Raw genomic sequence first — 26629 nt, 5'->3', positions numbered from 1 at the left:
GCCCAATAAAAAAGTAACAAAAATATATTTTAAAAATAGTAATCTTATACATAAATACAAAAACACACGCAAGTTACCCCTGTAAATGTCTATTATTTCAATGGTTCATAAAATGTCATAAACTTCAAAGGGTCTCATATTTAAATCACTTAAGAGTATATGCATTATCCTTTAAACAAAATATGAACCTCAGATGATAGGTAAGTGTTTGGTGTGTGTGTGGGGGGGTGGAAATTGGGAAGTTTCTTCTTACAGTAGGATGCCAACTCATAAACGTAGAATAATAGAATAATAATAATAGGGTTTCACACGTTGAAACCCTCAGAGTAAGAATTTATCCTGGCAATACTCAGTTCAAAGATGCTAAAACCATTGGGTGAAAGTTTGATGTGGAACAGATATTTACATATTCTCTCCATAAACTTATTCATTACAAAGGAAATAATAACTTTACAGGGAAGAAACCTGGTGGGCGCCACTTTAACCAAGTGATCAAGTTACTACGTAATGACACAAATCAACATTCTCTGCCTCCTGATATGACCCACTGGAAAGAGCACAGCATCATTTATGTAGCATTTCTGGAATAATGCATAACCTGAATCAAATCATGATGGAACATCAGGGAAAAACAGATTGAAGAGGTGGCTACAGAACAGATAGTCTGTCTTCTCCAAAAATGTCAGTATCCTTCAAGACAAAGTAGGGCTGGGGAATCATCCCAGATGAAAGGTGACTAAAGACATAGGAAAACTAAATGCAGTGTGTGGTCCTGCTATGAACCGTGCATCAGGAGGAGAAATTGATGCAAAGGATATTATTGAGACAACTGGTGAAATTTGAATCCGGTCATTAGATCAGATAATACTATTATCTCAATGATAAATTTCCTGATTTTGATCATTGCTCTGTGGTTCCATAAATGGACGGCCACATAGGAAGGGGCATGGTATCTGCATTTACCATCAGACGATTAGGGAGAAAACTTTATAGATATATATGTGGGGAGGGAGGAAAGAGAGGACAAAGAGAGAGAGAGAGAGAGGGAGGGAGGGAGGGAGAGAGAGCATATGAAGATAATAAAACAAACATGCCATAACAGTTGGGGAATCTGGGTGAAAGTATATGGAGTACTGTGCACAATAATTGCAACTTTTTGGTAGATTTGTAATTGTTTCAAAATGAAAATTTTTCTGAAAGGGTAGGAAAGATTTCCCATAAAAGTGGGCCAAGTTCATGCTTCTGGAGGGAGTCCCTGGCTTTCATCAGGCTCTGACTTGAGGACACATGTTTCAAAAAGCGTGAAAAACACCCCCCCTTGAAAACCACAATTTGAAAAGACATGCACTTCCCAGTGTTCACTATTTACAATAAGAAATGGAAGCGACCTAAGTGTCCATCAGCAGATGAATGGATAAAGAAGATGTGGTACATATATACAATGGAATATTACTCAGCCATAAAAAAGGATGAAATAATGCCATTTGTGCAACATGGATGGACCTAGAGGTTATCATACTAAGTGAAGTAAGTCAGACAGAGAAAGACAAATATCATATAATACCACTTATATGTGGAATCTAAAAAACTGATACAAATGAATTTATTTACAAAACAGAAACAGACTCACAGACATAGAAAACAAATGTATGGTTACCAAGGGGGAAAGGTTGGGGGGAGGGATAAATTAGGAGATTGGCATTAAAATATACACACTACAATATGTAAAATAGATAATCAACAAGGACCTACTGTATAGCACAGGGAACTCTACTCAGTACTCTGTAATGACTGTATGGGAAAAGCATCTAAAACAGAGTGGCTATATGTGTATGTATAACTGATTCACTTTGCTGTACACCTGAAACTAATACAACATTGTAAATCAACTAAACTCCAATATAAAACAAAAAAAATTTTAAGTGTAAGACAAAATGGTAAACTAAAAACAAAACCAAAACAACCCCTAACACCTCCTCCTTTCTATTATTACTTATGTCTCTATATTTAGTCACATTCCCTCATTCTTCTAAATGGCATTTAAATTCAAATAGCAAAGATAGAGATCTTGCATCAAACAAGACAGAAAGCCTTCCTGTTAATCTGAGTATCAAAGAAGAAAAAAAGGTTTTAAGTAATGCAGTAAAACTTAAATACTGTAAAAAATAATGGCTTTTGCTACATTAGCAATGAATGTTTCTTTCTACAGTTTTTAAAACCCAATAGTTGCCAAAAAATATTATTCTCGTTCATATTATGATTCATTTATTTCTTCATTCCGGAAATATTTATCAATTTTAAACAAACACTGCTCACTGCTAGAGAGGGGAAAAAAAGCTGCAAAATATCATTAGTTGACTCTTTTCATTGAAATGGGAATCAAAATATATTTATTACATTGGAAAGTCAGGTTTATTCATTGTGGCTGAGATTGATGAATATGATTGTATGTGAGAAATACATAAATAATAAAACAAAAAAATCAGTTTAAAATAAGAAAATGTCACATATGTAATCTCACAAGAATATGAACTTCAGTTCAGCTTTACTTTTATTTTTATGCTGCTTAATTTTATATACATTACACGTATCATACATACATACTTGTTATACAAAAATTTATACAAAAATCCAAGTAATTTAATATCTTAAAAAGGGAGAGGGACATACTGCATTTGATTTCTGGTACTATTGTCTTTAAATACTTTTAAATTCAGATTTCAAGGAGACAACAAATCGAAAGCCATTAATTTTTCAGAAAGACTTATGTTCACATAAATTCATTATTCAAGTATATTTTTATTGAAACAATAAACCATCTGACTGGTTGCAAAGTCAAGCTGAATAAGTCATGATGTTGAGCAAAAGCAGAGCTTTCTCTCTGTGCTTTCATCAGCCTAGAATCAGCTTCTAACATATGAGATGCAGGGCACAACCGTGATTTCTATCCTGACTCTATTAAATGCCATATCATAGGGCTGACAATGCACAGCACACCCTGTACGGCTTGTCTACAGAGTCTCATTAAAAATATAATACTAGAGGGGGCTTCCCTGGTGGCACAGTGGTTGAGAGTCAGCCTGCCGATGCAGGGGACACGGGTTCGTGCCCCAGTCCGGGAAGATCCCACATGCTACGCGTGAGCCATGGCCGCTGGGCCTGCGCGTCCGGAGCCTGTGCTCCACAACGGGAGAGGCCACAGCAGTGAGAGGCCCGTGTACGGAAAAAAAAAAAAAAAAAAAAAAAAATATATATATATATATATATATATATATATATATATAATACTAGAAAGAATAATAACAATAATTAGAAATTTTACTTTCCCTAATTTATTTTTTACTCAATTTGAAAAAGAGTACATCATTTTCATTGTCCTTGGCAACTTGACATCATACCTGAAGGAATCATTTAAATATCCTATGGACAAAATATATATATAAACTTCTAAAAGATGTTGCTATTGTTTAATTAATTCAGTTACAATTTCGTTCTACAGTTATCAATCACAGCGAATATAAAGAATTTAAAACAATGTTCCTTACCAAAGTATTAACATGTTTTTAAAAATTGAATTGTTGAGGCATAAAAACATTGTGTGATTTGCCCAAGGTCATGGAAGGAATGAGGGCCAGAGGAAAGAGCATGTTTGTTCCTAACTGAAGTGTCTGTACTGAACCCTAGGCTATGCCACCTTGCAGAACTAGCTCGGGGCAAGGGATACAGAAACTAGATGCATTATTTAGGAATGTTTCTTTAACCTCCATTGCTGTTATTAATAAACTTAACTTTAAGAATCTATGTTTATGATACATTATTAGGAAATTATACAAAGAACCATGATCCTTTTCTGAATAATTAGGCATGTAACGAGTTATTGTTTAAATGTGACACAACAGATTGCAGAAACAAAATTGACAATACAATGTTAAACAAGTTTAGTGAAAGATACTTATTAACATGAGTTTTTAAAAAATACTAATTATAGAACCCACAAAATTTTGAAGACCGTCCTACAGACATAAACATATTAATATAAATGTATTAAAGAGTCTTCTAGTTGATCTTTTGTTTGTTATGAAAACGTTCTAGCAAAGCACTCATAATGTTTCCGGGTATTCTTTGGTGCTTATCAATCAAAGCCTGAACAGCATCCTTCGTCTATCAAGGAAACAAAAGAAAAGCCGTTATTCTTTTAGTTCTCAATGTAGATATTTAGTTAGTAAGGATTTTAATATACTATTACTTATAAGAAGTCTTCCCTAACTTAGCACCCGTCGCTACTCTGAATAAATGATTTCCTTCTCAGCACGCCCATAGCCTATTTCTTTTTTTTTTAAATGTAATACTGTTTATTTAACTTCAAAACCCTTTCAGCATTTTAAACATACAAAAAAAATAACAGAACATTGCAAATTGTGTTTAGTACAGAAGGTTCTTGAACTTTCATTGATGCAGTGGCTCTTCCCTGTGCATAGCATATTTCTTATACTTACTTTATTAAACCTGAATTACAGATACTGTCTGAATGGTAACTTTCTACACCAGGTTGTAAGCTCCTTAAAATACATCTTAGCATTCCTCCAGCACTGAGCACAGTAATGCCTTGCACATAATAAACACTAAAAAGAACTGAAGGGAAAAAAATCAGAAGAAAAATGTAGTAGGAAATTTTCCGGTAGGTAAATGGAAGTTTTCACTCCTATTCACCCATTAGTAAACTTTTATGTATTTGTCTTTCGTGACCATACACACCAATCACATCAGGCAATGCGACAGGAAAAAGTGAGGAAAACTACGAACAAGCAGATATGCTTTAGTCCTTTACCCCAATTTCTAGATAATTTAATAGGAATTTAAATTAAGTCATAGCAATGGAAAAGTCAATTAGGATATATCAAGAAATCTTCTAAAACTAATTGTTCCCATTAAATTCATGACAAATTTCAACAATTTTTACTTGTTTTTAATTTATTTTATTGAAGTATACTTGATTTACAATAACAATTTTTACGTTAAATCAGTTTGTGGCCCTCTAAAAAATTTTTTTCTGCGTGCACATAGTGCAGGCAGGCACACCCATACACACTTCTTTTCAGATGCTAACCTTTATTAAGCCTTCTTTTTACAAATCTTGGACCTTCATTTATTTTTAAATATAATTAAGAAACCCTAGCCCAAAGATGTATTTTAAAAATATGCCTCTCTAATGCACAAGTTTTCACATCTGTGAGATGAGAACAATTTCATACACTTGATGATAAGGATTACATGAAACTGAAGCCATGTCTTCAGGCACTTAGCACAGCGACTGACACACACGTTGTGTTCTGTGCCGTGTATTTTTAAAATTTTATTCATTCACTCAGAAAATACTAGATGCTTTGGAAGCTATAACGTTAGTGAAACAAGTCTCTAATCTCAAGGAGCTCATAATAAGCATAATCAAGGACAAAGTAGTTAGAATGTAAGCTCATTTGTGAGCTATATCATCTGAGATGTGAAAAGAACACATCTGAAGTTCACCGGTGGCCGGTGACCAGGGAAGTTTGCGTGAACGGGGTACTGTTTGGTCTGGGTCTCCCCCGGCCTGTAAGATTTCAACAGCAGTGAAGAAAGGAGCAAGAGAGAAAAGACCACAAGAAAACAGTTAAGCGACGGAGAGCTGGCATTTCGGATATGCGTTCATTTGCTGGGCAGTATAAGGCTTTACAGGTAGGTTTCAATTAAATCACGAAGGGAGTTAAATACCAAGTGAAAAAGTAGAGACTTTGTTTAGTATGAATTGATGTATCAAGGAAGAACTTTTGGGTGGAGAAATACGAGGTCTGCGCATTAAGAAAATACGGTTCTCGCAAAGATCACTAATGACCCCCTTTTGTCACTAAATCCCACGGACATTCTTTTCATCTGACATGACCTCTTAGTCACCATGGATCCTGCTTCTGGAACTCACACTCCTGGAGGAAAAGCTAGGTTTTCAGGACGCTCCCTTTCAACCACCTTTTGCAGATTTACACTCCCCAAATCAAGCACTGACTTATTCCTCCAAGGCTCAGTAAGCTTTCCACAGCGTTAATTACCATCCATTTGCTGACGACTCCCAGATTTGTATCTCCAGCCGCCCAGCCTTGGGTAGGAATGTTCAATATGACTTCCCTTGAATGTTTTAAAGGCACCTCAAACTCAACATGCTTAATTTAGACTGAACTAGCACTCTTTCCCCCCATCCCATCCTTTGTCTTTCCTGAGTTCACGCCCTATTTCAGCAAATGGCCATGAATCCAGCCCAGTAACCAAAACCTGGGAACCATCCTTAACAAATCCTGCTTCTCATTCACTGAGAATAAGAATCCATTGGTGGCATCCGTTAGCTCATTCCCAGTACCACTCAAATCTACCCACTTCTCCCCACCTTCCTTCCACCTTCATAGGACATGTATATTATACATACCTGTACATATAAATAAATCTGTACTTTACATATATGTGGATGTGTGTATGCAGAATGCAGAGAGCGTGGCAAAGAGACAGATGGAAACAGAACAGATTTCTTTAAGACTGAGAGAACTTTAAGGTAGTATCCCAAGTGCCCTCTTCAGCATGAGTACAGTGTATTTTCATTTAGATTTAGATAGTGTCTACAAAATGAATCTTCTCCACAATCAAATGCCTGAACAGTCTAGCTCCCATTTCTTAAATGAGGTTTCATTTCTACATTAATTTAGATGTTAGTAATTTTGAATTTGCGATAATCCAGGGATCATTATGCTACCGTTTATGCTTATATTGTAAACAATGGAGATTGGAAATTCATGCAATGTATCCACAAAAGGAAAATTTCAAGTATTCTTTATTGCAAGTTTACTTTAGTTCAGCAGTGACAACTTACCATCAGAAATATGGATATGGCAACTATATATTTAAGGAAATGCCCTCAAGAAATTTTACTAAACTATGCTTTCGTAGACAACTTCTGTTACTATAAATACTGATAATAAAGTACATAAAGTAACTGGAGACAATAACTGAGGTATTTCAATGATTCAGGAAGGCCTCTTCTTTTTATTAGTTTGAACTGGTAAATATATAAATATATATTTTAACATCTAAAATATCTAACTCTACCAGTGCCACGAATATATTTCTCACTCATATGAAAAATCAAGTCCCGGGAATTTAATGATCAGGAATATATTCTCCTTAACTGAGAAAAATAAGGGAACAGGATTCATTTAATTTCAGACCTGGACGAAACCTCTGAGATATCTATTTTAATCTTCCCATTCTACAGTTGAGGACACTGAGACTCAGGGAGGAACATACCATTTACCCAACCGGACTCTGCTGCCTGGTGGGAGAGTTAGGGTTAGGACTCAGATCCCTAAACTTCCAGGCCAGTTTCTCTTCCTCTCTCTCTCCATTACCTTGTATCTTAACCATAAAAATGGACGGTATTTGTAAAAAAGTATTCCTAACTCGCTCTGACCCAATTAAATCCTAATAGTTAGGCGGGAAAAACCTTTTTAAAGAACAAAACAGAGCTCAGCTCTGTGCTAAAGGAGAATGCATTTGTCAGGGAGCTGCAGAGATGTGGTACAGCAACAATAAAGTGTGTGGGCAGAAGCAACATGACAGGGTGAGGGCTGAGCCCTGGTGTCACCTGAAGTCACCACCGTGAGGCGTCACCTGGGGATGGGAGAAGTGCTGTGCGCAGAGCCTGCCTGGACTGGGAAACCAGTGTGGGAGGGGTTTCCTTTCAGGAAAAGGATTGCTACAGCTCTGAGTCAAGTCACTTAACCAGTTAGTAGAATACCTAGCAGGAGGTACGTTTTCTCAGAATGAAGCTCACAGACAAGGTACATAATGTATCATTAATGTTACCTTTGTCAAGCTTCCTACATACCAGCTACTCGAGTTGAACAGTCTCATCTGATGTGACATTCTAGCTGCCTCAGCTGGGTATCCTTTCCTAAGTGCCGGACCTTGCTCAGCCCTGGGTATTACAGTTGCTCGTCCGCTCTACCTCTTCTGGGCCATCCCTGTGGAAAGGATCCAGTACTGTCCCGTGAACGCCCAGTGTGGCTGTGTGCCTGCCTTGGCCAGTGTCACTGGGGGCGAATGGCTACTTCCAATGGCCTCTCCGAACGGAACTGTTCTTAGTAAACAAAATCCCTAGTCTGATATTCACGGGCCGAAAAATAGAGCTCCCACTTCCTTTTCCAGTTTCATCTCAACCAAATGCTCCCCACCCACTCAACTAGTGATTCCCCCAGTTTATTCCAGAGCTGTTATTAGCTGCTATTCCAGGAAAAACCAGGAGCTGGTTTTGGTCAGATAAGACTGGGCAATGCTCTTTGAAACAAAGTTAAATAGACCTCTTTATTGCGGGGCTTCTTAGAACCTTCACGATGTTCACGTGCTTTGCGAAATTCCTGAAGGCGAATTTATTAGGCACCCTTCCCAACCTCACTGGCCTAGTCCCATCAGGCTGCTCTACACTGTTGGTGTGTGCAGTCGACTTTCCTACCATCGTTTCTTTGTTGGAACTCTTCCCTCCTGCCCCAAGTCCGCATGTCCAAGTCCCGTCCGTCTTTCAAGACCTACCACAAATGACCTCAATTCTAGGAAGTGTTTCCTATTTTTTCCCTCACAAAGCAGTCTCCTTCCCTTTTGAGCTTCTCCTGGTCTCACTCAAACTCAGCCTCCCTACTGCTTCTAGTGATCTTTCTAAAAGCAAACCTATTACATCAGTCATCTGCTTTCAGTAGCTACCCCTGGCTTTCAAGAAACAAAATCAAGGATGTGCCTTCGTGGTCCAGATACTCCTATGTTTCCAGCCTCATTGTCTATACTCTCTATCCCTTTAGCTACCCCAGACCACCCTCAACTCCCTGAAGACTTTACGCCAGTTCGTGCTGCCATCCTTTCATACGCTGTTTCCTCTACCTCTCTACTCTTCATCCAGCGAACCCCTTTTCGCCTTTCAAAACTGAATTCAAGCATCACTTCCTTCAGGGAGGCGTCCCTGGTTTAATGTAGATGTCTTTCGTTTGTGTTTCCATAATACCCTAAAACAGCAGTTCTCAACCAGGGGAGATTTTGTCTCCCAGGGGATAATGGCAACGTCTAGAGACTTTTTTTTATTGTCACAGTGAGTGAGGGATAGCGATGAGATGCTACCAGCATCTAGTGAGTAAACACCTACAGTGCACAGAACTACTGCACAACAAAATACCAATAGTGCCCAGGTTGAGAAATCGTGCCGCAAGCACACCATTGTGCTAATGCATCACCTTAAAAGCATCGATTTAGTTATTTACCTGCCACACTGGGCCATAAGTTCCTAGAATAACAGCAGTAGCCAGCAGTCATGGAACACTTACTAGATGGCAGACACTGCTCTCAATCATGGATATCCTCAATCGCATGTGGCCGCCAGGGGTAGCTCTGTGAGTGGGCTCCATTCTCTCCCCTGCTCCCCTGCCTGAGCAAGCACACAGTGGCACTAGAACAATCCGACTTCACAACCCACACTCTTAAACACGATTCCATTTTCCTCCCAAGGTATTTCTACCAGACAAAATCAATTTCTTTTCATGGAGGTCAAAGCTTTCTTCTTCTGAATATCACTTAACGAAACCTTTTTAATTAACGGTGCCAAGAATTTTAACCTCAACACAACTGGCATTTTAGAAAGAACGGTTCCTTGTTGGGGGCGGGGCGGGTGTCCTGTGCACTATAGAATGTTTACAAGCATCCCCGGCCTCTGCCCACTGGACGCCAACAGCACGACCTCCTCCCGAGTCTCGTCCGTGGTGACAATAAAAATGTCTCCAGACGTTGCCAGATGTCCCCCGGGGGGAAAATCACCACTGATCCAGAACATGCTTGTAGAATTAATTAATTTTTAAAATAAAACCTGAAAGTACAAATGTGTCCTAAAACTAAGAAAGAAAGAATAATTTACCTTTTCAGCTAGTTCTTCTGCTGTGATCTTTGGATCGTACGGAATGGGGTCACCTAAATAGGTGCGTAACTTCACTGGAAAACCTCCATACATTGGAGCAAACGGATAGCGGAACTTCTCATACAGCCACCTAAATAACCCTGTTTTAAAGAAAACAAAATCATTTTAATTGGTTAAATATGCTGAGCATATAACTGTAAACTTTCAAGTTAATTATGTAAGACTTAGAGGATGTAGGCAAACAGGATCACCTCCTGGCAATTAATACAATATTTTTTAAAGATGAGCTTTTCATTGATCATAGCAAATGTACCACACTAATGCAAGATGTGAATAACAGAAGAAACTGGGGAGTGGCGAGGTTTGTGGGTACTCTCTATGCCTTCTGCTCAATTTTTCTGTAAACCTAAAAATGCTCAAAAAAATAAGGTCTATTAATTAGGGGGGAAAGATGAGCTTTTAAAAATATAAGAATTTTAAAAGGCAAACTAATTACTATTATTGCAAAACACAGCATAAAGATTGCAACAAAAAGCTAGAAGCTAAAAAGTCTAGAGACTCATAAATACGTGACTTACACAAACAAAAGAAAAAATGAAAGCATAAAATAAATTCAAGTAAACATGAGACTAAAATGCACCAATAAACTAAGTAAAGACTAAAAACATTACTGTAAACTAGGAAAAAGAATTATTAATGCTAATGACCAACCATGAAATTTAGCAAGAATAAAAGTGGTAGTAATGTAACATAAACTGATGGACTAAGACTAAGTTTTAACAAAAGAATCCAAAAAATGACAAGCAACATGGAATACATAATTAAGAACTGTACTGAAAGTTTAAAACACTTTATATATGGAAACACAGAATATACCATAAGACCCAAAGTAACACTCAAAAAAATATACCACTACACACCAACTTTTGAGATATTCAACTTTTAAAGTAAAAAAAGCAATCAAAAAGAATTTTAAAACCACTTTACAATTAAAGAAACAAAATTAGGAATAATTTCTGGTATGCAACTTAAATTCTAAAGAAATGATCTGAGAGAAAATTAGAAGGATTAATTACACAACAAAAGTTGAACATCACATCAATCTGCCTTTCTATTCCAAATTTGAAGAAAAAGAACTAAAAAAACCATAATGGAATATCAACAATATACCAACACAGACATAAAAGGAACAACAGAAGTTTAAGGTTTTCAGGATGGGATTTGTATGTGGACAGGAACACTAACAATATAGCACTAGGGATAAAACATAATCAATCAAATATAATATATAAACCATAGGGTACAAATCAAACTATAAAACAAACAAACAAAAAAGAGACTTTGCAAAGAGAAAGCACATTGAATTGTTATCACTCTTATAGCTAGGTTCAAAACTTACTTTGCTATCAATAAATTAAAGGTAGGCAAAAAGAACTTTTCAATGTAAATCTATCATGGTTCAAAAAAAAACAAGAGGTAACCAAAATAAATTAAAGCAAATGATATCTACTTAGGTTGTTAATCTTAATTCAATATTTTCTTGTCTAAGAACCTACTGTATAGCACAGGGAACTCTATTCAACACTCTGTAATGACCTATATGGGAAAAGAATCTAAAAAAGAGTGGCTATGTGTATATGTATAACTGATTCACTTTGCTGTACACCTGAAACTAACACAACATTGTAAAATCAACTATACTCCAATAGAAATTAATTTTTTTAAATTTAAAAGATTTATACAAATATATATATATATATATATATATATATATACTTCTTTCAAGATAAATAGACTTTCAAATTCTGCCCTCCCCCAAATTTTTTTATTGCCATCCATTTTTAAAGCTGTCACTTCTTCAGGAATGAGTTAGGAAGATAGTCTTTATTTACAAATAAGTACATTTGTTTTAAACCTCAACAACATGGTTTAACACAGTAAATTAGAAAATTCACTCTGTAATTTTAAAAAGCCCATGATAAATAAGCTTCAGTATATACGTGAGACTCTTAACAAAAATCTAACATCTAGAACCACCATTACTTAGAACCAGTTATCATTTAGATTTTAAAGAGAAAACATCTAAATAGTATATGCATTTTCTAAAGTAATAATTCAAAAAGTTTTCCTGTAGTGTTCAAAAGCCCAAATATTTAAAATATTACATTCTAAATATTACATTACAATTAGAAAAACCATATGAATCAGAACTTACTTGTTCCGCCAAGGGATCTAAATCCTTCTCGAATATTTTGTGTAAACATAGGAATAATGGGCTAAAGAGAGAATTTGAATTAAAAAGTAAATACATTAATCCATTTGATGTCTCTAATGCAAACTTTTGAGGGCCTGTTTAAGTTACAAAACCAAGGCATTTTAAAAATAAAGGTATACTGTTATCACCAGTGTGATTTATCAGACTAAAATTAACATGATCATTTGTAGAAAAATATAAATTGAAAACACTACCTTCTAGTGGTAATACATAATATTCCATTTACCAACTTTCCTATCATTCCACATGAACTCTTGAAACTCAAAATTAAGATTAAAGTGATCATTAATTTCATTAAGTAAAATGAATGTGATAATTAAATTGGTTTCAGTGGGCTACTGAAGAAAAAGTTTCAAGACAGAAATTCTCTCTATGGAGAAACTTACATATGTTCAAATGACAAGTTTTAGCAAGATGCTGCCATGGAATTAGTGAAACACCATTTTTTTGTGAGCTTATTAAATTTAATAATGTTCAACATCAATGAAAAGTAAGTATAATACTCAACACCAAAAAAAAGAAAAAAGGAAAAACATATACATAAAAGAACTCTTTCTATCATTATTTTGGAGGATATCTGCTCAAAAGTTCATGGTTTCTATTTTTCCATGAATATTATTGATTAAATATGATTTTTTTTAAATGGAGACCTTATCTAAATGTCATGAAACAATGGATAAAGGAGCAAAGTATCATGTAAGGAAGTTACGCCACGGCGAAACTGAAGTAGATAAAAAAAATTGAATAAAACACTTTAAAAGGTACACAAAATATACTGAATTAAATGATGTTTTAGAATAGATAAAACTGGAAGTGGGGGGCGAGGATCACATTACTTACAGTCTACTATCAGCATTTCTTAATACAGAATTACCTGCCTGGGTGAGCAGGGTTTGAAACGTTTAAATAAGCTGACATTTAAAAAGCCATTCTTTTTCAGCTTTGGAAAGCAGTAAAATCTGGTGGACTAAAGGAAAGAGACTACAGGCACAGCTTTCTTCATAAAACTTACTCCCTTTCAATCACCTAACTGATCATTTATTTTTATCTCTCTCCCCTCACTAGAAGGAAGACCCCCCCCATAGCAGAGACTTGGTTTCGTTCACTGCTGGAAACACCTAGAACAGTGCCTGGAATAAAGCAGGTACTAAAAGACAGTGTGACAGGTGAACTAAAGAAGGAATGAATCAACAGGACAGAGAGAAAATGCTTCTAAGGAATTAGCTTGTATTCTCTGAATACAAAAGGTAGGAAACAGGCAGCAACAATTTTAAAACCAGAAAAGCTGGGTAAAGAAGCAGCAGTCCGATGAATAATTTAAAATCTGATGGAGTTAATTCACAAAGCTAACAACTAAGACAAAGTAGACTGACTCTTTTGTAAAAAAATTCAGATTATGATTTTCCTAAAACCACCACTAGTTTTGTAGAATAAAGTGATGGTTGGAATCCTACTGTTTTAAATACTTGTACAATGCCTTTAGAGTTGAGAACTTGAGAATCCCAAGAAGGAACAGAAAGCTTTCAGCTCATATATACACCACTTTGCCTTCTCTGATCAGTGCTGCTAGATTTTCGTCTACTGACTGGCATGAAACCCGAAGTTAGTATTGAAGGATGCACTTTTATAAAGACTCTTCAGGTATATATATCATCCTTTAAATGGCTAACTCTCCAGAAGCTGGGCATTTCTAGAAGATACTAAACAGGAGAAAGCTTACCCTACAAACTCAGTATTCCAGGCTATACCCTGGTTTCTAAATTTACATTCAAGCTTTCAGCCTTACAGCTGCAAGCATTACCTTATTACAACTTCATACTGTAGTTCGTTCCTTTGTTTGTGCACACTTTGTATAACAAGGTAGTTGCATAAGTAACTTAGAATCAAATTGCTTACATGTATACATGTATCTCTGTACGTGTATGTACACGTGTGTGAAGCGGTAGAGAATGTTTGGTTTGTTAAAACTATTCTTGGGGAATAGAGCGTGGCCTTGGAGTCTTAACTTTGCCACAAAAATTTAAGTGGGAACCATTGGACAGGTCACTAAACCTGTTTCTTCATGTATGAAATGACAATAATAATAATTATCCCATCTCAAGGTTTTTATAGATTGAGATAATACATATAAACAATTTTATTGAAACGAATGCTATTTTCTTTTACATCTGTTATTTGTTTTCCAATTAGAGTAAATGGGCTCATTTTTTTCCCAAATTATTTAGCTACAAAATTACCTAAAAATTCTTAGCAAAGTCAGAATTCTCAGGAATTCACAAAATAAGAGTGATTTAGATTATATCAAAAAGCCTGTAACTTGCAGACGAGTCTTAAATATTTTCTGCCAATATTTTGTGAATTTCCGTTGATGACATAGATTGTTTTCACTTGAATTTCCATTCCTTTGTTTCAATTTAAATGTGGTTAGTCTTGTAACAACAGTCATAACTTTTTATTCAAAGTTTATGATAATTCTGTGAGACCTAAGAAGGGCTTTTTCAAATAAGCTGCTGGTGCCATTTACAACTGTATCCACATGTGACTGAAAGGCTTCCCTCGCGGATCTGCAAGGCCCTCTAATCTTGGGGTCGGCGGACTCACTGTGAAGTGTACCCGCTGCCTGCGGTCCTGAACTGTAAGCTCTGCTTCTGACTTGCTGTGTGACAGGGTCCCTCCATCCCTTCATCTCTGTGTGCCTGAGTTTCCTCATCTGTAACATGGGAATAATTACATATGTCACCTACTTACTGTACAGGGGTACCAACATAAAGCCTTTAAAAGTGCTAAGAAAGGTTAGGGTGGTACAGATTTATCAGTGATACAGTGCTATTTTGTAAATCAGCAACGTTAAAGATTTTTGTTTATTAACTTGTAAAAGGCTGTTTATTAAATTTTCTCAAGTTTTGTACAAAAAACCTTAAATTATCTACGTTATCGGGTTTTTTTTTTTTTTTTTTTTTTTGGCTGTGTTGGGTCTTCGTTGCTGTGCACGGGCTTTCTCTAGTTGCAGCGAGCAGGGGCTACTCTTCGTTGCGGTGCATGGGCTTCTGATTGTGTGGCTTCTCTTGTTGTGGAGCATGGGCTCTAGGCACATGGGCTTCAGTAGTTGTGGCACGTGGGCCCAGCAGTTATGGCTCACAGGCTCTAGAGCACAGGCTCAGTAGTTGTGGCGCACGGGCTTAGTTGTTCTGTGGCACGTGGGATCTTCCTGGACCAGGGCTAGAACCCGTGTCCCCTGAATTGGCAGGTGGATTCTTAACCACTGCACTACCAGGGAAGCCCTATCTAGGTTATCTTAATTAATTATCTAGAAACTCAGGGATTGATAAAAGGGCTTCTTTCTCTATATAATTTTTTTCTTTCAAGACTTCTTCCAGGCAATGGTCCTTAAAACTGTAACTTAAGGATGAGGAATTAGAATTCCATGATCAATCTGTGTGATTCCAAATCTATTTTTATCACTTTTATCTTAAACCTTGGAAGAAATAATTCTCTCAGAATACAAACCTGAAAATTGAACTATCTTTAAGTTTTTAGCTGTTATTATTGCTTTAATGTACATTTATGCTGATTAACCTTAATTTCTGAACAACTGTGCATATATCGTCTTATATTCTACATTATTCATAAAGTCTAAGGTTTTGTTTTCTACCTTAGTACATAAGACTTTTTGGAAAATAAAATGGGCTATAAATTAATTTTCTGTATCATTAATAGTATTAACATAGACTTAAATTCAAAAGACTCCTTTCTTGTAGTGTTTAAAAAATCAATTCAACAAATACAGAGAGCCTAGTAAGTGCTAGTCATTGTACTAGGAACTCAGAATATAAAAAGTGGCTTTGTCCTAAGGGAGTCTATAATCTACTATAGGACAGTAGTGTTTAAATTTTTATGTTGTCCATTATTAAACACTTGGACAAGTACATTAACTTATACCAAGATCACATTGTTAAAGCACTATAGCAATAACTTACTTCTAGGAATTACATATACAAATATGTAGCGAATAGAGCTCAATGTATTTTATTTTACTGTAACTCTGCAATTAAAAAATAAAGGGAAAATGTCCATTCTTCTTCAAATGTTGCTTTTGGGTTAGAAGGAGTCATCCATAATCCTTTCCTTTTTAATCAAAAGTCTGTATCTGCAAGATGAACAGGCAAGCTAAGGGTGCAGACTGGTGTCTATATGACAACAGTGGAAACACACACACAAAAAACAGAAATGTGAAAGTATTAGCAGCAGTCTCTAACTAATTGGCCTGGAAAAAGAAAACCACCTTGTCAAGTGCTATGATTTCTTTTTCTAATAGACAATCTATAATGAAAACAAACAGAAAACAAAGAAGAAACATTCCATAAGTAATAAATGTTTCATAGGATAAAGTACAATACAGAGACCAAAAAGCTTAGATACACTTTCCAAGGCAAAAGAAAAGAACAAGATGGCATTCAGATTTTCCAGTTTACTAAGTAGAATAATTACAGTGAATCCCAGAGGAACACTTAATTTTATTGACAAATGCGTTCTTTTAAAAAGATCTAAATTACACCAATATCTCTTTCTCATCTTTATTCATACTATTAGAGAGCTGATCACATTTGCTGATGAAAAATGGTAGAAACCATATATTATTTGAGCTCTATTGTTATATAAATTGGTCACAGATAAAAGAATTATAATGAAACCAACCAATAGCCATCACTGAAACATGCCAACTCAGTTGAACCAAAGGATTAAAATACAGAGTTGGATTGATTGTACTTATGAAAAAAAGTATAACTGAAGGAATACAAAAAATTTCATAAATGTGATTAAAAGAAGCTGGATTTTGAAGCATAAAACAAAGCTTCGCTAGATATTTGCAAATTTCCAGATTGAATTTTTTTATAAAGATGGCTTCCCACGCACAAGGAATATTTCTCTATTGTTATCTTAGAGTTACAGACACTGATTTTTAAAGTAGTGCAATGACAGTATCTAAATTCTGATATACTCTTGAGCTATTTACACATTTATTTTAAAGTAGATACAGCTTTCCTTTAATAATCAGTTTTATACAACTCACCACTTTTGCATCAATTGCAACCTGAGCGAAGCCTTTACGATTACCCCACACGATGTTGTAGGTCTCATCGCTAATCAGGGCTTCTCGAACACCACCTGGTGAGATAGCTAACAAGTGACCACTCCGCAGAATTTCAACACATTTTTCTCTTGGTCCATGTATAGCACAAAATACATCAAGTAATAAACTAAACCCTGTAAGAAACATTAGCATGAAGATATATCTTAAGTACTTCTTGTCCAATTCTTCAAGAGCAAAAATCTTCACAACCTACATAATGTACTATCTATACTTAAATCAGTAAATTCTTTTTTTTACGTTTTTTTAAACCAACAACAACTCTTAAGGTTAACATAAGATTAATATTGCTGGTAAATTAATAGCTATGTCTTGTTGATTACTTCCTCAGGGATCACCTACTACTCTGACTACATATTCAAATTCTTAATTAAAACTCATGGGACTTCCCTGGTGGTCCAGTGGTTAAGACTCCATGCTTCCACTGCAGGGGGCACAGGTTCGATCCCTTGTCGGGGAACTAAGATCCCACATGCTGTGCTGTGTGGCGGCCAAAAAAAAAAAAAAACACACCTGGGAAAATAGGGATTCTTATCCCCATTTTACAGATGAGAAAAGTTGACTCAGAGAGTTAAGAAGCTTGCTCCAAGTCACACACCTAGCAAAGGGCAGGTCAGAGGTATGTCTAGTCCAAAGCTGCTTCCACTGCATCTCATGGCCAAACACTGTCTACAGTATTTATTAGAGCAATCAGAAAGGACATCCCATCAGCAATCACACATCTAATCTTCCATTAACCCTATAAGAAAGAGAATCACTCAAGAGAATGTGAGTCTGACTAGTCTAGCCCTACCAAAATTGGCAAGCCACAGTTAAATCTATTGAAATAAAAGTTACATACTGCTAATTCCACAATAAAAATTTTTAAATCAACAATAATAGCAATATCATTAAGAGTTTTTAATAAAGTGAGTGGTTGGCTCAGGAACAATTAATTCCAGTCTTAATATTATACAGTTTTTCAAATTACAACTATTTATGGATGAAAGAAATAATCCTATCAGTAATTAAATATTTTAACCAAATTCTAAACTGGAAATTTGGAGGACTGATGTTTGTATACATTATCCCTTGAGACTGGGAAATATGGGGATGGATAGTGAAAACTGTGCAGAATAACCAAACTTCTCATAGGTTTAAGGATCTGAAGCAAGATTATCAATATTATTGAGAAGAAATAATTCTCATCCTATACTATGTTAAAAGTTCACTGATTTCACTAGATGTATTCTCATGATAAATGAATAAACAGGGGAGGTTTAATAAATTACAAGATCATAAAGGGGGAAATTTTTAAGTCAAATGTTACATAAAAATATTCACGTTTATTATTTATAAAAAGAAAAAAATGGAAGCAATCTAATGTTCCATAAGAGGAAACTAGTTAAGTAAATATTTTAGTCATATATTTAAAATGTTATTTATAAAACATGGGAAAATGTTAACGCTACATTAAATTTTTTTAAAAAGAACAAAACAGTTTGCATAACGTGAAGATGTGCAAATTTAAAATGAAGCAAAATAGCGCTTCCCTGGTGGCGCAGTGGTTGAGAATCTGTCTGCCAATGCAGGGGACACGGGTTCGAGCCCTGGTCTGGGAGGATCCCACATGCCACAGAGCAACTAGGCCCTTGCGCCACAACTACTGAGCCTGTGCGTCTGGAGCCTGTACTCCGCAACAAGAGAGGTCGGGATAGTGAGAGGCCCGCGCACCGTGATGAAGAGTGGTCCCCGCTTGCCACAACTAGAGAAAGCCCTCGCACAGAAACGAAGACCCAACACAGCCAAAAATAAATAAATTAATTAATTTTTTAAAAAATGAAGCAAAAAAATCAAAATGATGACTGGATATATGTTAGGGGGTAAGACCATATGATGCTGTTTTTCTTTCCTCTAGTTTCCAAGCTTATTACAAAGTGATTAAATTACTGTCTAAAGAAATACCTTTTATAGCCAATTTAGTTTATACACAAAGTACAAATGGCTTTTTAGTGACACAAGGATGCTGGAAACATTAACCATGTTTATGAAAGGCACTAAGAGAACTCTTATTTCATTCACTGTCTGGTGTTTATCTGGTTGATTCCAGAGAACATACTATAAACTTTCTTGGCTTGTTTCTGGTGACTTCCTGACAGAAGAAAATAAGATTTAATATTAATGAGTTTACTTTAGAATGATTTTTTTTAAACTCTTATCATGTTTGAAACAATTCAGTTTATTAATCTTTTTTAAAAGGTACGAAGTCTTTATGAATATGAATATAAAAAAAATGTAGTTCTCAATCTTAAGAGTTATAATTCTACCAAGCAAGTCAAGTATGATAAGAGACATAATAGGCTCTTTAGGTTAGGATTTCTGGGGCAATATTATATGATTATATAAAGACAAAATATATCCTGGCTAATTTTTTTTAACTTTGATTTGCTATCAAACTGACAGTAATCAAACACTAATTACTATAAAATTAAACTCCCAGATCAATATCTCATGGAAAAATTCACCACGAAAAATCAACTACCTTCTATACCAAAATATAAATTAATTGTTTGGCAAAAGTTACAATTTATTTTAGGATTTAACTTCAAAAAATAATGACTACCTGTTAATAGAGAAAGAAATTAGATAACATTTTTGGCCATAATGTTTTTATATTTAGATATATTACCTAAAACAGATACTAAACTCAAAGACATACAGACTGTCACATAATTTGATCATGTTAATTAAACATTTTTATATCACCAGCTACAGTGAAAGTTTACCTGGAATTTTAAAAACAAAGTGATCAGCTACTACTCGGCAAGTTCTGCCTTTATGGATAAAAATTTTAGCCATGAAGTAGTAAAAATCGATGGGAATAGCTCCATGATAAAAAATGATCAGTGCTGGTCCTTCTTCTGGTATTTTTTCCATCCCATGAACTTCATAACCTGTTAGAAAGACAAAATACAGATACTTAAAATGTATTTAATATTAGTTTATTTATACTAAAGGACGGTTACTAACTCAGACACTCAGTCTTTCTTTCGGGAGCGCAAGCCTCCCTGTTTCCATCCACTTTCCCCTTCCCTCCCTCCCTGAATATATCGGTCCTACAGCAGTTGGGTGGGCCAGCGCACAGTAGGTGCCTGGGTGGAGGGTGGCCTGCGGTGGGTGCTGGAGCCCAGGCAGGGCGAGGAGGGCATCCATACAGGGTGGGCCGGGGTGGCGAGTCAAGGCCCAAATGGTCACGAGAGCCCCCACACAGGAGAAGAGCCTAGAAAGGGTGCTGGGGCCTGGGCCGGCAAAGGAGGTGAGCCACATGGCAAGAGGATGGGGGTCAGAGCCCGAGTGGAGCAGGGTGGTGTCCCTGCGTGGCAGGGGACGGTGGCAGTGATGGGAGACTGATTACACCCGGGGGGCTGATCAAATCAGTTTTCATATTAAGGATAATGTCAGCCTGGGTTTCTCACTTTTGGAGAAGGTTAACAGTCGCAAATACAGAGAAGGTGAAAACTAAAATCCACTCTGTAGCCCTAAGAGAACCTCACTCCCACCCTAAGAAGGAGAAGCAGCAGCACGTTAGAAAGCTGAGGTCGCTCTCTCAGCCGGGGGGGGGGGGGGGACGGCAGGTGCCACAAAAGTGGGAGAGAAGAAAACCACAAAGATGTTAACAAACACTTCAAGACCGAATGTGGGCGAGCGCTAGGTGTTGGATCCCCGGGAACCCAGAGACAAACAGGAGTCTGCACCCACCCCCCAGCCTCACGCAGGCCTCAGCGCGTGTGCACGAGAAAACCAGGGAGACCCTGCTAAAGATTCAGAGAACAAAATCCCCCTCGCTTCCCGGAAGCTTCTCTTGTAAAAGCAAAACCCGCCCCAGGGAGAAGCGCAGGAAAGCCTTCCACTGCTTCTAAGAACTGGTACTTGCCAAAGGTACCTGACGCGAGCAGGGACAAAGTTCCACTCCCCCCCCCTCCTCTACTACTGAAGGAATAAACTACTTGGTAATATTTCAAATGGGCTCAAGAGAATGTTTTTAAAAACTAAATTTAATGATATTTCAAGATTCTCTATGTGTCTATACTTTTAACATTTCTTCCCAATTACCGAATTCTAATTCAAATAATTCAATTTACTTAGAACAGTCACTGAAGTTGTCTGACGTTATCCAAAGGATCGATTGTCCCATCAGATAAATTTTCCAAGAAATAAAGAATACTTCTTTCAGGGATTCTATACAGAATATTCCTGAGGTTCTCTCTTGTTTTCCAGAATACTTTTTTTTTTTAAAGAATTGAGAAATAATTGTTACTTAATACCAGGTCACCTGATTGAAAGTAGAAAAATTCAATGAATCAATTTATTATTGACAAAAACTAGAGTTTACCATCGTGCCACTAAACATTAAGCCCCAATATTCAACTGTGTCACTCGTAAAGCGTGGATGTGGTCATACCGCCCCTCGCTATAAAAGCACCAGCAGATAATCACTCTGGTCAATGTCAAGGCCTTTTAGGTCCCAATTACCGAACAAGTGATGTCAGAGTCTTTCGGTGTCACATGGACTCAGGGCGCCTCCCTTCTCTGTGCTGCTCACGTGACCGCCTCTAAAGGAGCACTTCCTGTCCCATGTTTCCCTGTCGAGCAAAAGCAGAAATCCTGGGGCACGTTACCTGCCCCTCCCTCAGACTCTGTATTCCCCCGGTCACCAGCTTCTGTGCGTTTTACCTCCAAAACCTCTTAAATCTATCACTCCCTCTTCCCAATGTTGGTTTTGAAGTGTGGCCCCATCCTCTCCTGCCTACAGAACCCCAGTCCTGGGGGTCTGATGGGCAACAGCAGCTCAGAGAACGCAATCAGGAACGCAGCTATCGCCACCGTCCGTCCATCCGCTGTCCAGGGACGGGGAGTCTCCGTGTGCACATTTTATGCACATCTCAAGTGGTCTGGGCCCCTTCAATGAAAACAGCCCTACTCTGTGACGGTTGTGGTTCTCTTATTTGATGCCAAGAGATGCGCATTTCTTTACCTCCCCTGCTCTGTCCCGTGAGCCTAAGCACTCTCCAGATTCTTTGGCTTCCCCTGTAGCTTCGCCCACAGGGAGAAGATCTGAAGGTCACAGGGAGCTCAGGTAGTCTCATCTCCATAGCAATTATTTATTATGCAAATGAGTTACTGCCTACTGGCTTTAGACATCAGCATCATGAATCCAGATAAGGATAATCTTCTAAGAGATAGATCTTTTCTAAATGTGTCACCAAAAATCCATTTTTAAGGCTATACACCTCCACACTATGGTAAAATAACAATAGCATCCTTTTGAGTCTTCCTCAGGAAAGCACACAGAGGCAAACTACCTACAAAATAAAGTCAAACTCCTGAGCATAGCATTCAAGAGCCTTTAAAGCCTAATTTGTCTACTTTTCCAGGTTCATCCTTCCGCATACTTCTCACCCATGAATGATTCATCTTCTGGTCCTGAATACACCCTGCATTTTATTCAGTACTGAGGTGGGCGCCTGTTTTAACATAGGTAGTTTCCTATTAGGACTATAGTAATGAATCTCAGTTTTTCCATTCAACAACGTATCTTGGACATCTACTTGAGATACACATGTAGTGATTTTTTTAATGATTTTTTTAATGGCTGTGAAGTATTCCATAATGAATTCCTATCACAGTTCATCTAGCCATTTTCCTATTGAGGGATAACTGGATTGTTTCCACTTTTTCAAATCTTGGTTGCAATGGACCTTCATTTATATGCATCCTTGTGCACTGAATGTGTGAATTTATCACTAGAATTTATCACTAGACTGGATGCTGGCAACTGTTGATCATATGGTACGCCCATTTAAAATGATAACAGAAACTACCAAATCCTCCTCCTGACGGGCTACACTACTTTCTCACATGCACTGCGTGAGAGTTCCCGTCTCCACATTCTCATCCTTTAATGTCAACAAACTTTAATTACTTGCCAAGCCTTTGAGTAAGAATGCTCTCAGCGCAGTTTTAATGTGCACTTTCCTAATTACTAGTGGGCTTATGAATCTGTTATAATTCTTGGCATTTATATTCAGACCATTTTTAGACCACGTGCTTAGACCACTTTTAAGCTGCATTTCTTTTCTCACTAACTTACTATTTTCTAAGCTGTGCTGTAAAGGACTTGTGGTGATCCGCCCCATCTTTTGATGTGTCTTTTAGCTCTTTTGTGAACAGTTTTTGTTTTTTTTCATCTTCTTTAAGACCTTCCGTACTTGGAGATCATCAAATATTTTCGTACATCTTTTCCTGCTGATCTGGAATACCACTTTTATCATTTACTAAATTCACATTTCTGACTTTTTCATCTGTTTGATCTGTTTGTGATGATCCTTTCCCTGTACCAACGCCGTAATTTTGTTTGTTTGTTTGTTTTTGCAGTACATGGGCCTCTCACTGTTGTGGCCTCTCCCATTGAGGAGCACAGGCTCCGGACGCGCAAGCTCAGCAGCCATGGCTCACGGGCCCAGCCACTCCGCGGCATGTGGGATCTTCCCGGACCGGGGCACGAACCTGTGTCCCCTGCATCGGCAGGCGGACTCTCAACCACTGCGCCACCAGGGAAGCCCAGTAATTTTAATCATTATAAATGTTAATGGTTTTGATATGATAGGGGAAAACTTCCTCTTCTGTTTTTTCAAATTTGTCTTGGTTATTCTTGTTTGCCCTTTTATATGAATTTTAGACATTGATGAAAAAGTGTTAGAAGTCTACCGAATTGGTAAAGGAACTGGGAGTGTGGGCTGTAGAGCAACATCTCTACTACGCTGAGACTCTCCATCCACTTGACCTTTTTCGAATTCCATTTGTAAAGTATACAGTTTCTCCATGAAGTTTTTAAGTGTTTTTTTGTTACATTTAGTCTCAAGTAGCATTTTTCCTTTCCATTTTAAAAATGATTATTGGTGGTATATGAGTAGTCACTAATTTTGTGTTTATCATATGCCCATTTCCCTTGCTAACTAATCTTATTAGTACTGATAAGTGGATTCACTTGGTTCTTTCAGGCATCTCTTCTTTTCTCATCTCTATACTTATTTCTAGGAGCTCCAGGACAATGTTAAATAGTAGTGGTGAGAGCCTCCTTGTCCTGGTCCCTACGTATGGGACTCACTTTAATACTTTCTCCACCTCTCCAATGTGGATCATCTTTGTTGAAGATTTCTGGTACATTCCCTTTATTGAAGTAGTACCTTTTAGTCTTCACTTCCCAAGATTTTTTTTTATCATAACTATTGAATTTTATAAAACTACATTCTACGAGACTGACCTGCAAATCTCCTTTTTGTGTTCTCCTTAGTTTCGATAGCAAAGTTCTGCTAGCTTTGCAAAATAAACTGTGTAGCTCCACATTCTTTCCTACACTCTCAAACACAGATGGGCATTATCTGTTCCTTAAAAGTTTAGTATAACTTGTGGGCTCCCGGCCCTTTGTGAAGGGACGGGGATACAGACTTTGACCACTGTTCTGACTTATTTCATGATTACTGGTCTGTTCTGTTTCTCTCTTTTTTTTTTTTTTTTTTTTTTGCGGTACGCGGGCTTCTCTCTGCTGTGGCCTCTCTCGTCGCGGAGCACAGGCTCCGGATGCGCAGGCTCAGCGGCCATGGCGCACGGACTCAGCCGCTCCGTGGCATGTGGGATCCTCCCAGACCGGGGAACGAACCCGTGTCCCCTGCATCGGCAGGCGGACTCTCAACCACTGCGCCACCAGGGAAGCCCTCTCTCTCCTTTTTGAACCAAATTTGATCATTCCTCTTTTCCTGCAAAACTGTCTATTTAATTTTTAAACAAAATGGTGTGAAATAGTTACTTAATTTCTTTCCCACTCACTCTTCAAAGCCTTGTTCAAAAGTTACTTTCTCCATGAATAGTACTTTCACTTTTGTCCCATAGAAACAAGAATGAACATCTATTGAGCATGCACCTGCCAGGCACTGTATTGGATCCATAATAACTATCTCATTTGGTCCTCACAGAATCCCTGCACTGATGAGGAAACCCAAGTAAGAAAAGCCCATGTAACTTACTCAAGGTCACGCAGTGGTACGGCCAGGACGCAAGCCCACACGCGTCTGACTCCACGACCTGTGCCCTTCCCTGCACCACACCTCCTACTAGAGGTGTGCCCGTGCTAACCTGCACCTGTGATTTTCAAATGCTGGTTGCCCTCACTCATTGAGTTATGCAATCACTTTAGTCAGTTATAGTCAGCATTTTTCTTTTTAAATAAGAGAGAGTAGAATAGAAAATAGAGCAGATCGCATGAAGAGAGTATATACACTTCTGATGAAATACTATATACCTGTATGTATATACTGGGTGGCAAAATGCATTTCTTGCTAGCAATAAGAATCAAAACTTTGATAGCCTAGAAATATACCTTGAAAATACTAGGAACCTTGAACATAGTAGGTGTGTGAAGTTGAACTTAATAGTGACCAAGAAACAAGTGATGCATTTTAGTGCTTTCCAAATTATTGGAGAAAGATGCTCTGTAATGATGATAGCTAACATTTGCTGAACTTTTATTATGTAATAAAAATTATTCTAAGTACTTTGCATCAAGGCCCAGTGAATCCTTACAACAACCCATTTTACAGAAGAGGGAAATGAAGTCCAGAAAAGTTAAGTATCTTGTTTGAAGAGAAGGGTTATTTACATAGTCTTAAAGGAGTTCTCCCAAGACATCTATCAATTACAAAGTAAAAAATAGCAACTTCGTGGTGGAGAAACCTAACAGACACCTCCTTAACCACGTGATCAAAGTCACCATCACCAATAATAAAACATGTCAACATCATGAACCTCAGATACAATGTGCTGAGAAGGACCCACCATCAGAGGGATTCTTATCAAAAATGCACAATTTCAATCAATTTATGGAAAACATCAGATCTAAATTAAGAGACAGTCTACAAAATCACTAAGCAGTACTCTTCAGAAGTCTGAAGGTCATAAAAGACTAAAAAACTGTCAGAGATTGGAGGAGACGTGACAACTAAATGCAGGATGGGATCCTGGTAAAAGGACACTGGCAGGGAAACTGGTAAGATGTGAATAAGATCTGTAGTTTGGTTGATAGTATTATACCACTGTTAATCTGATAACTATACAAATGGTTATGTACGATGTTAACATTAGGGGAAGCTGAGTGAAAAATAGAAACTCTGCACTATTTTTGCAACTTTTCTGTAATTCT

The 26629-nt window shown here is 37.3% G+C and overlaps 1 protein-coding gene across 7 annotated transcripts in view; it reads right to left on the bottom strand.

Annotated features, from left to right (window-relative positions):
• Positions 1-2533: 2533 nt before the first annotated feature.
• Positions 2534-26629, bottom strand: part of TMEM68 (transmembrane protein 68) — a 33773-nt gene continuing 9677 nt past the window's right edge. For 5 of the 7 annotated variants that reach the window (XM_082601089.1, XM_082601085.1, XM_082601084.1 and 2 more), the window contains 5 exons: positions 20160-20327; positions 17317-17510; positions 12186-12246; positions 9971-10110; positions 2534-4161 (listed from right to left, as the gene is read on the bottom strand). In XM_082601089.1, coding sequence (XP_082457215.1) covers positions 4057-4161; positions 9971-10110; positions 12186-12246; positions 17317-17510; positions 20160-20310 — 651 coding nt within the window. In that variant the 5' untranslated portion in view covers positions 20311-20327 and the 3' untranslated portion in view covers positions 2534-4056. The remainder of the gene's footprint in view (positions 4162-9970; positions 10111-12185; positions 12247-17316; positions 17511-20159; positions 20328-26629) is intronic. The other 2 variants (XR_014291576.1, XM_082601088.1) reach the window with 2 other exon arrangements.

Source organism: Mesoplodon mirus, assembly GCF_964341445.2.
Source record: "Mesoplodon mirus genome assembly, chromosome: 16".
NCBI classification, from domain to species: domain Eukaryota; kingdom Metazoa; phylum Chordata; class Mammalia; order Artiodactyla; family Ziphiidae; genus Mesoplodon; species Mesoplodon mirus.
The sequence above is the reverse complement of the archived record's forward strand: the minus strand, read 5'-3'. Positions and strand labels throughout refer to the sequence as shown.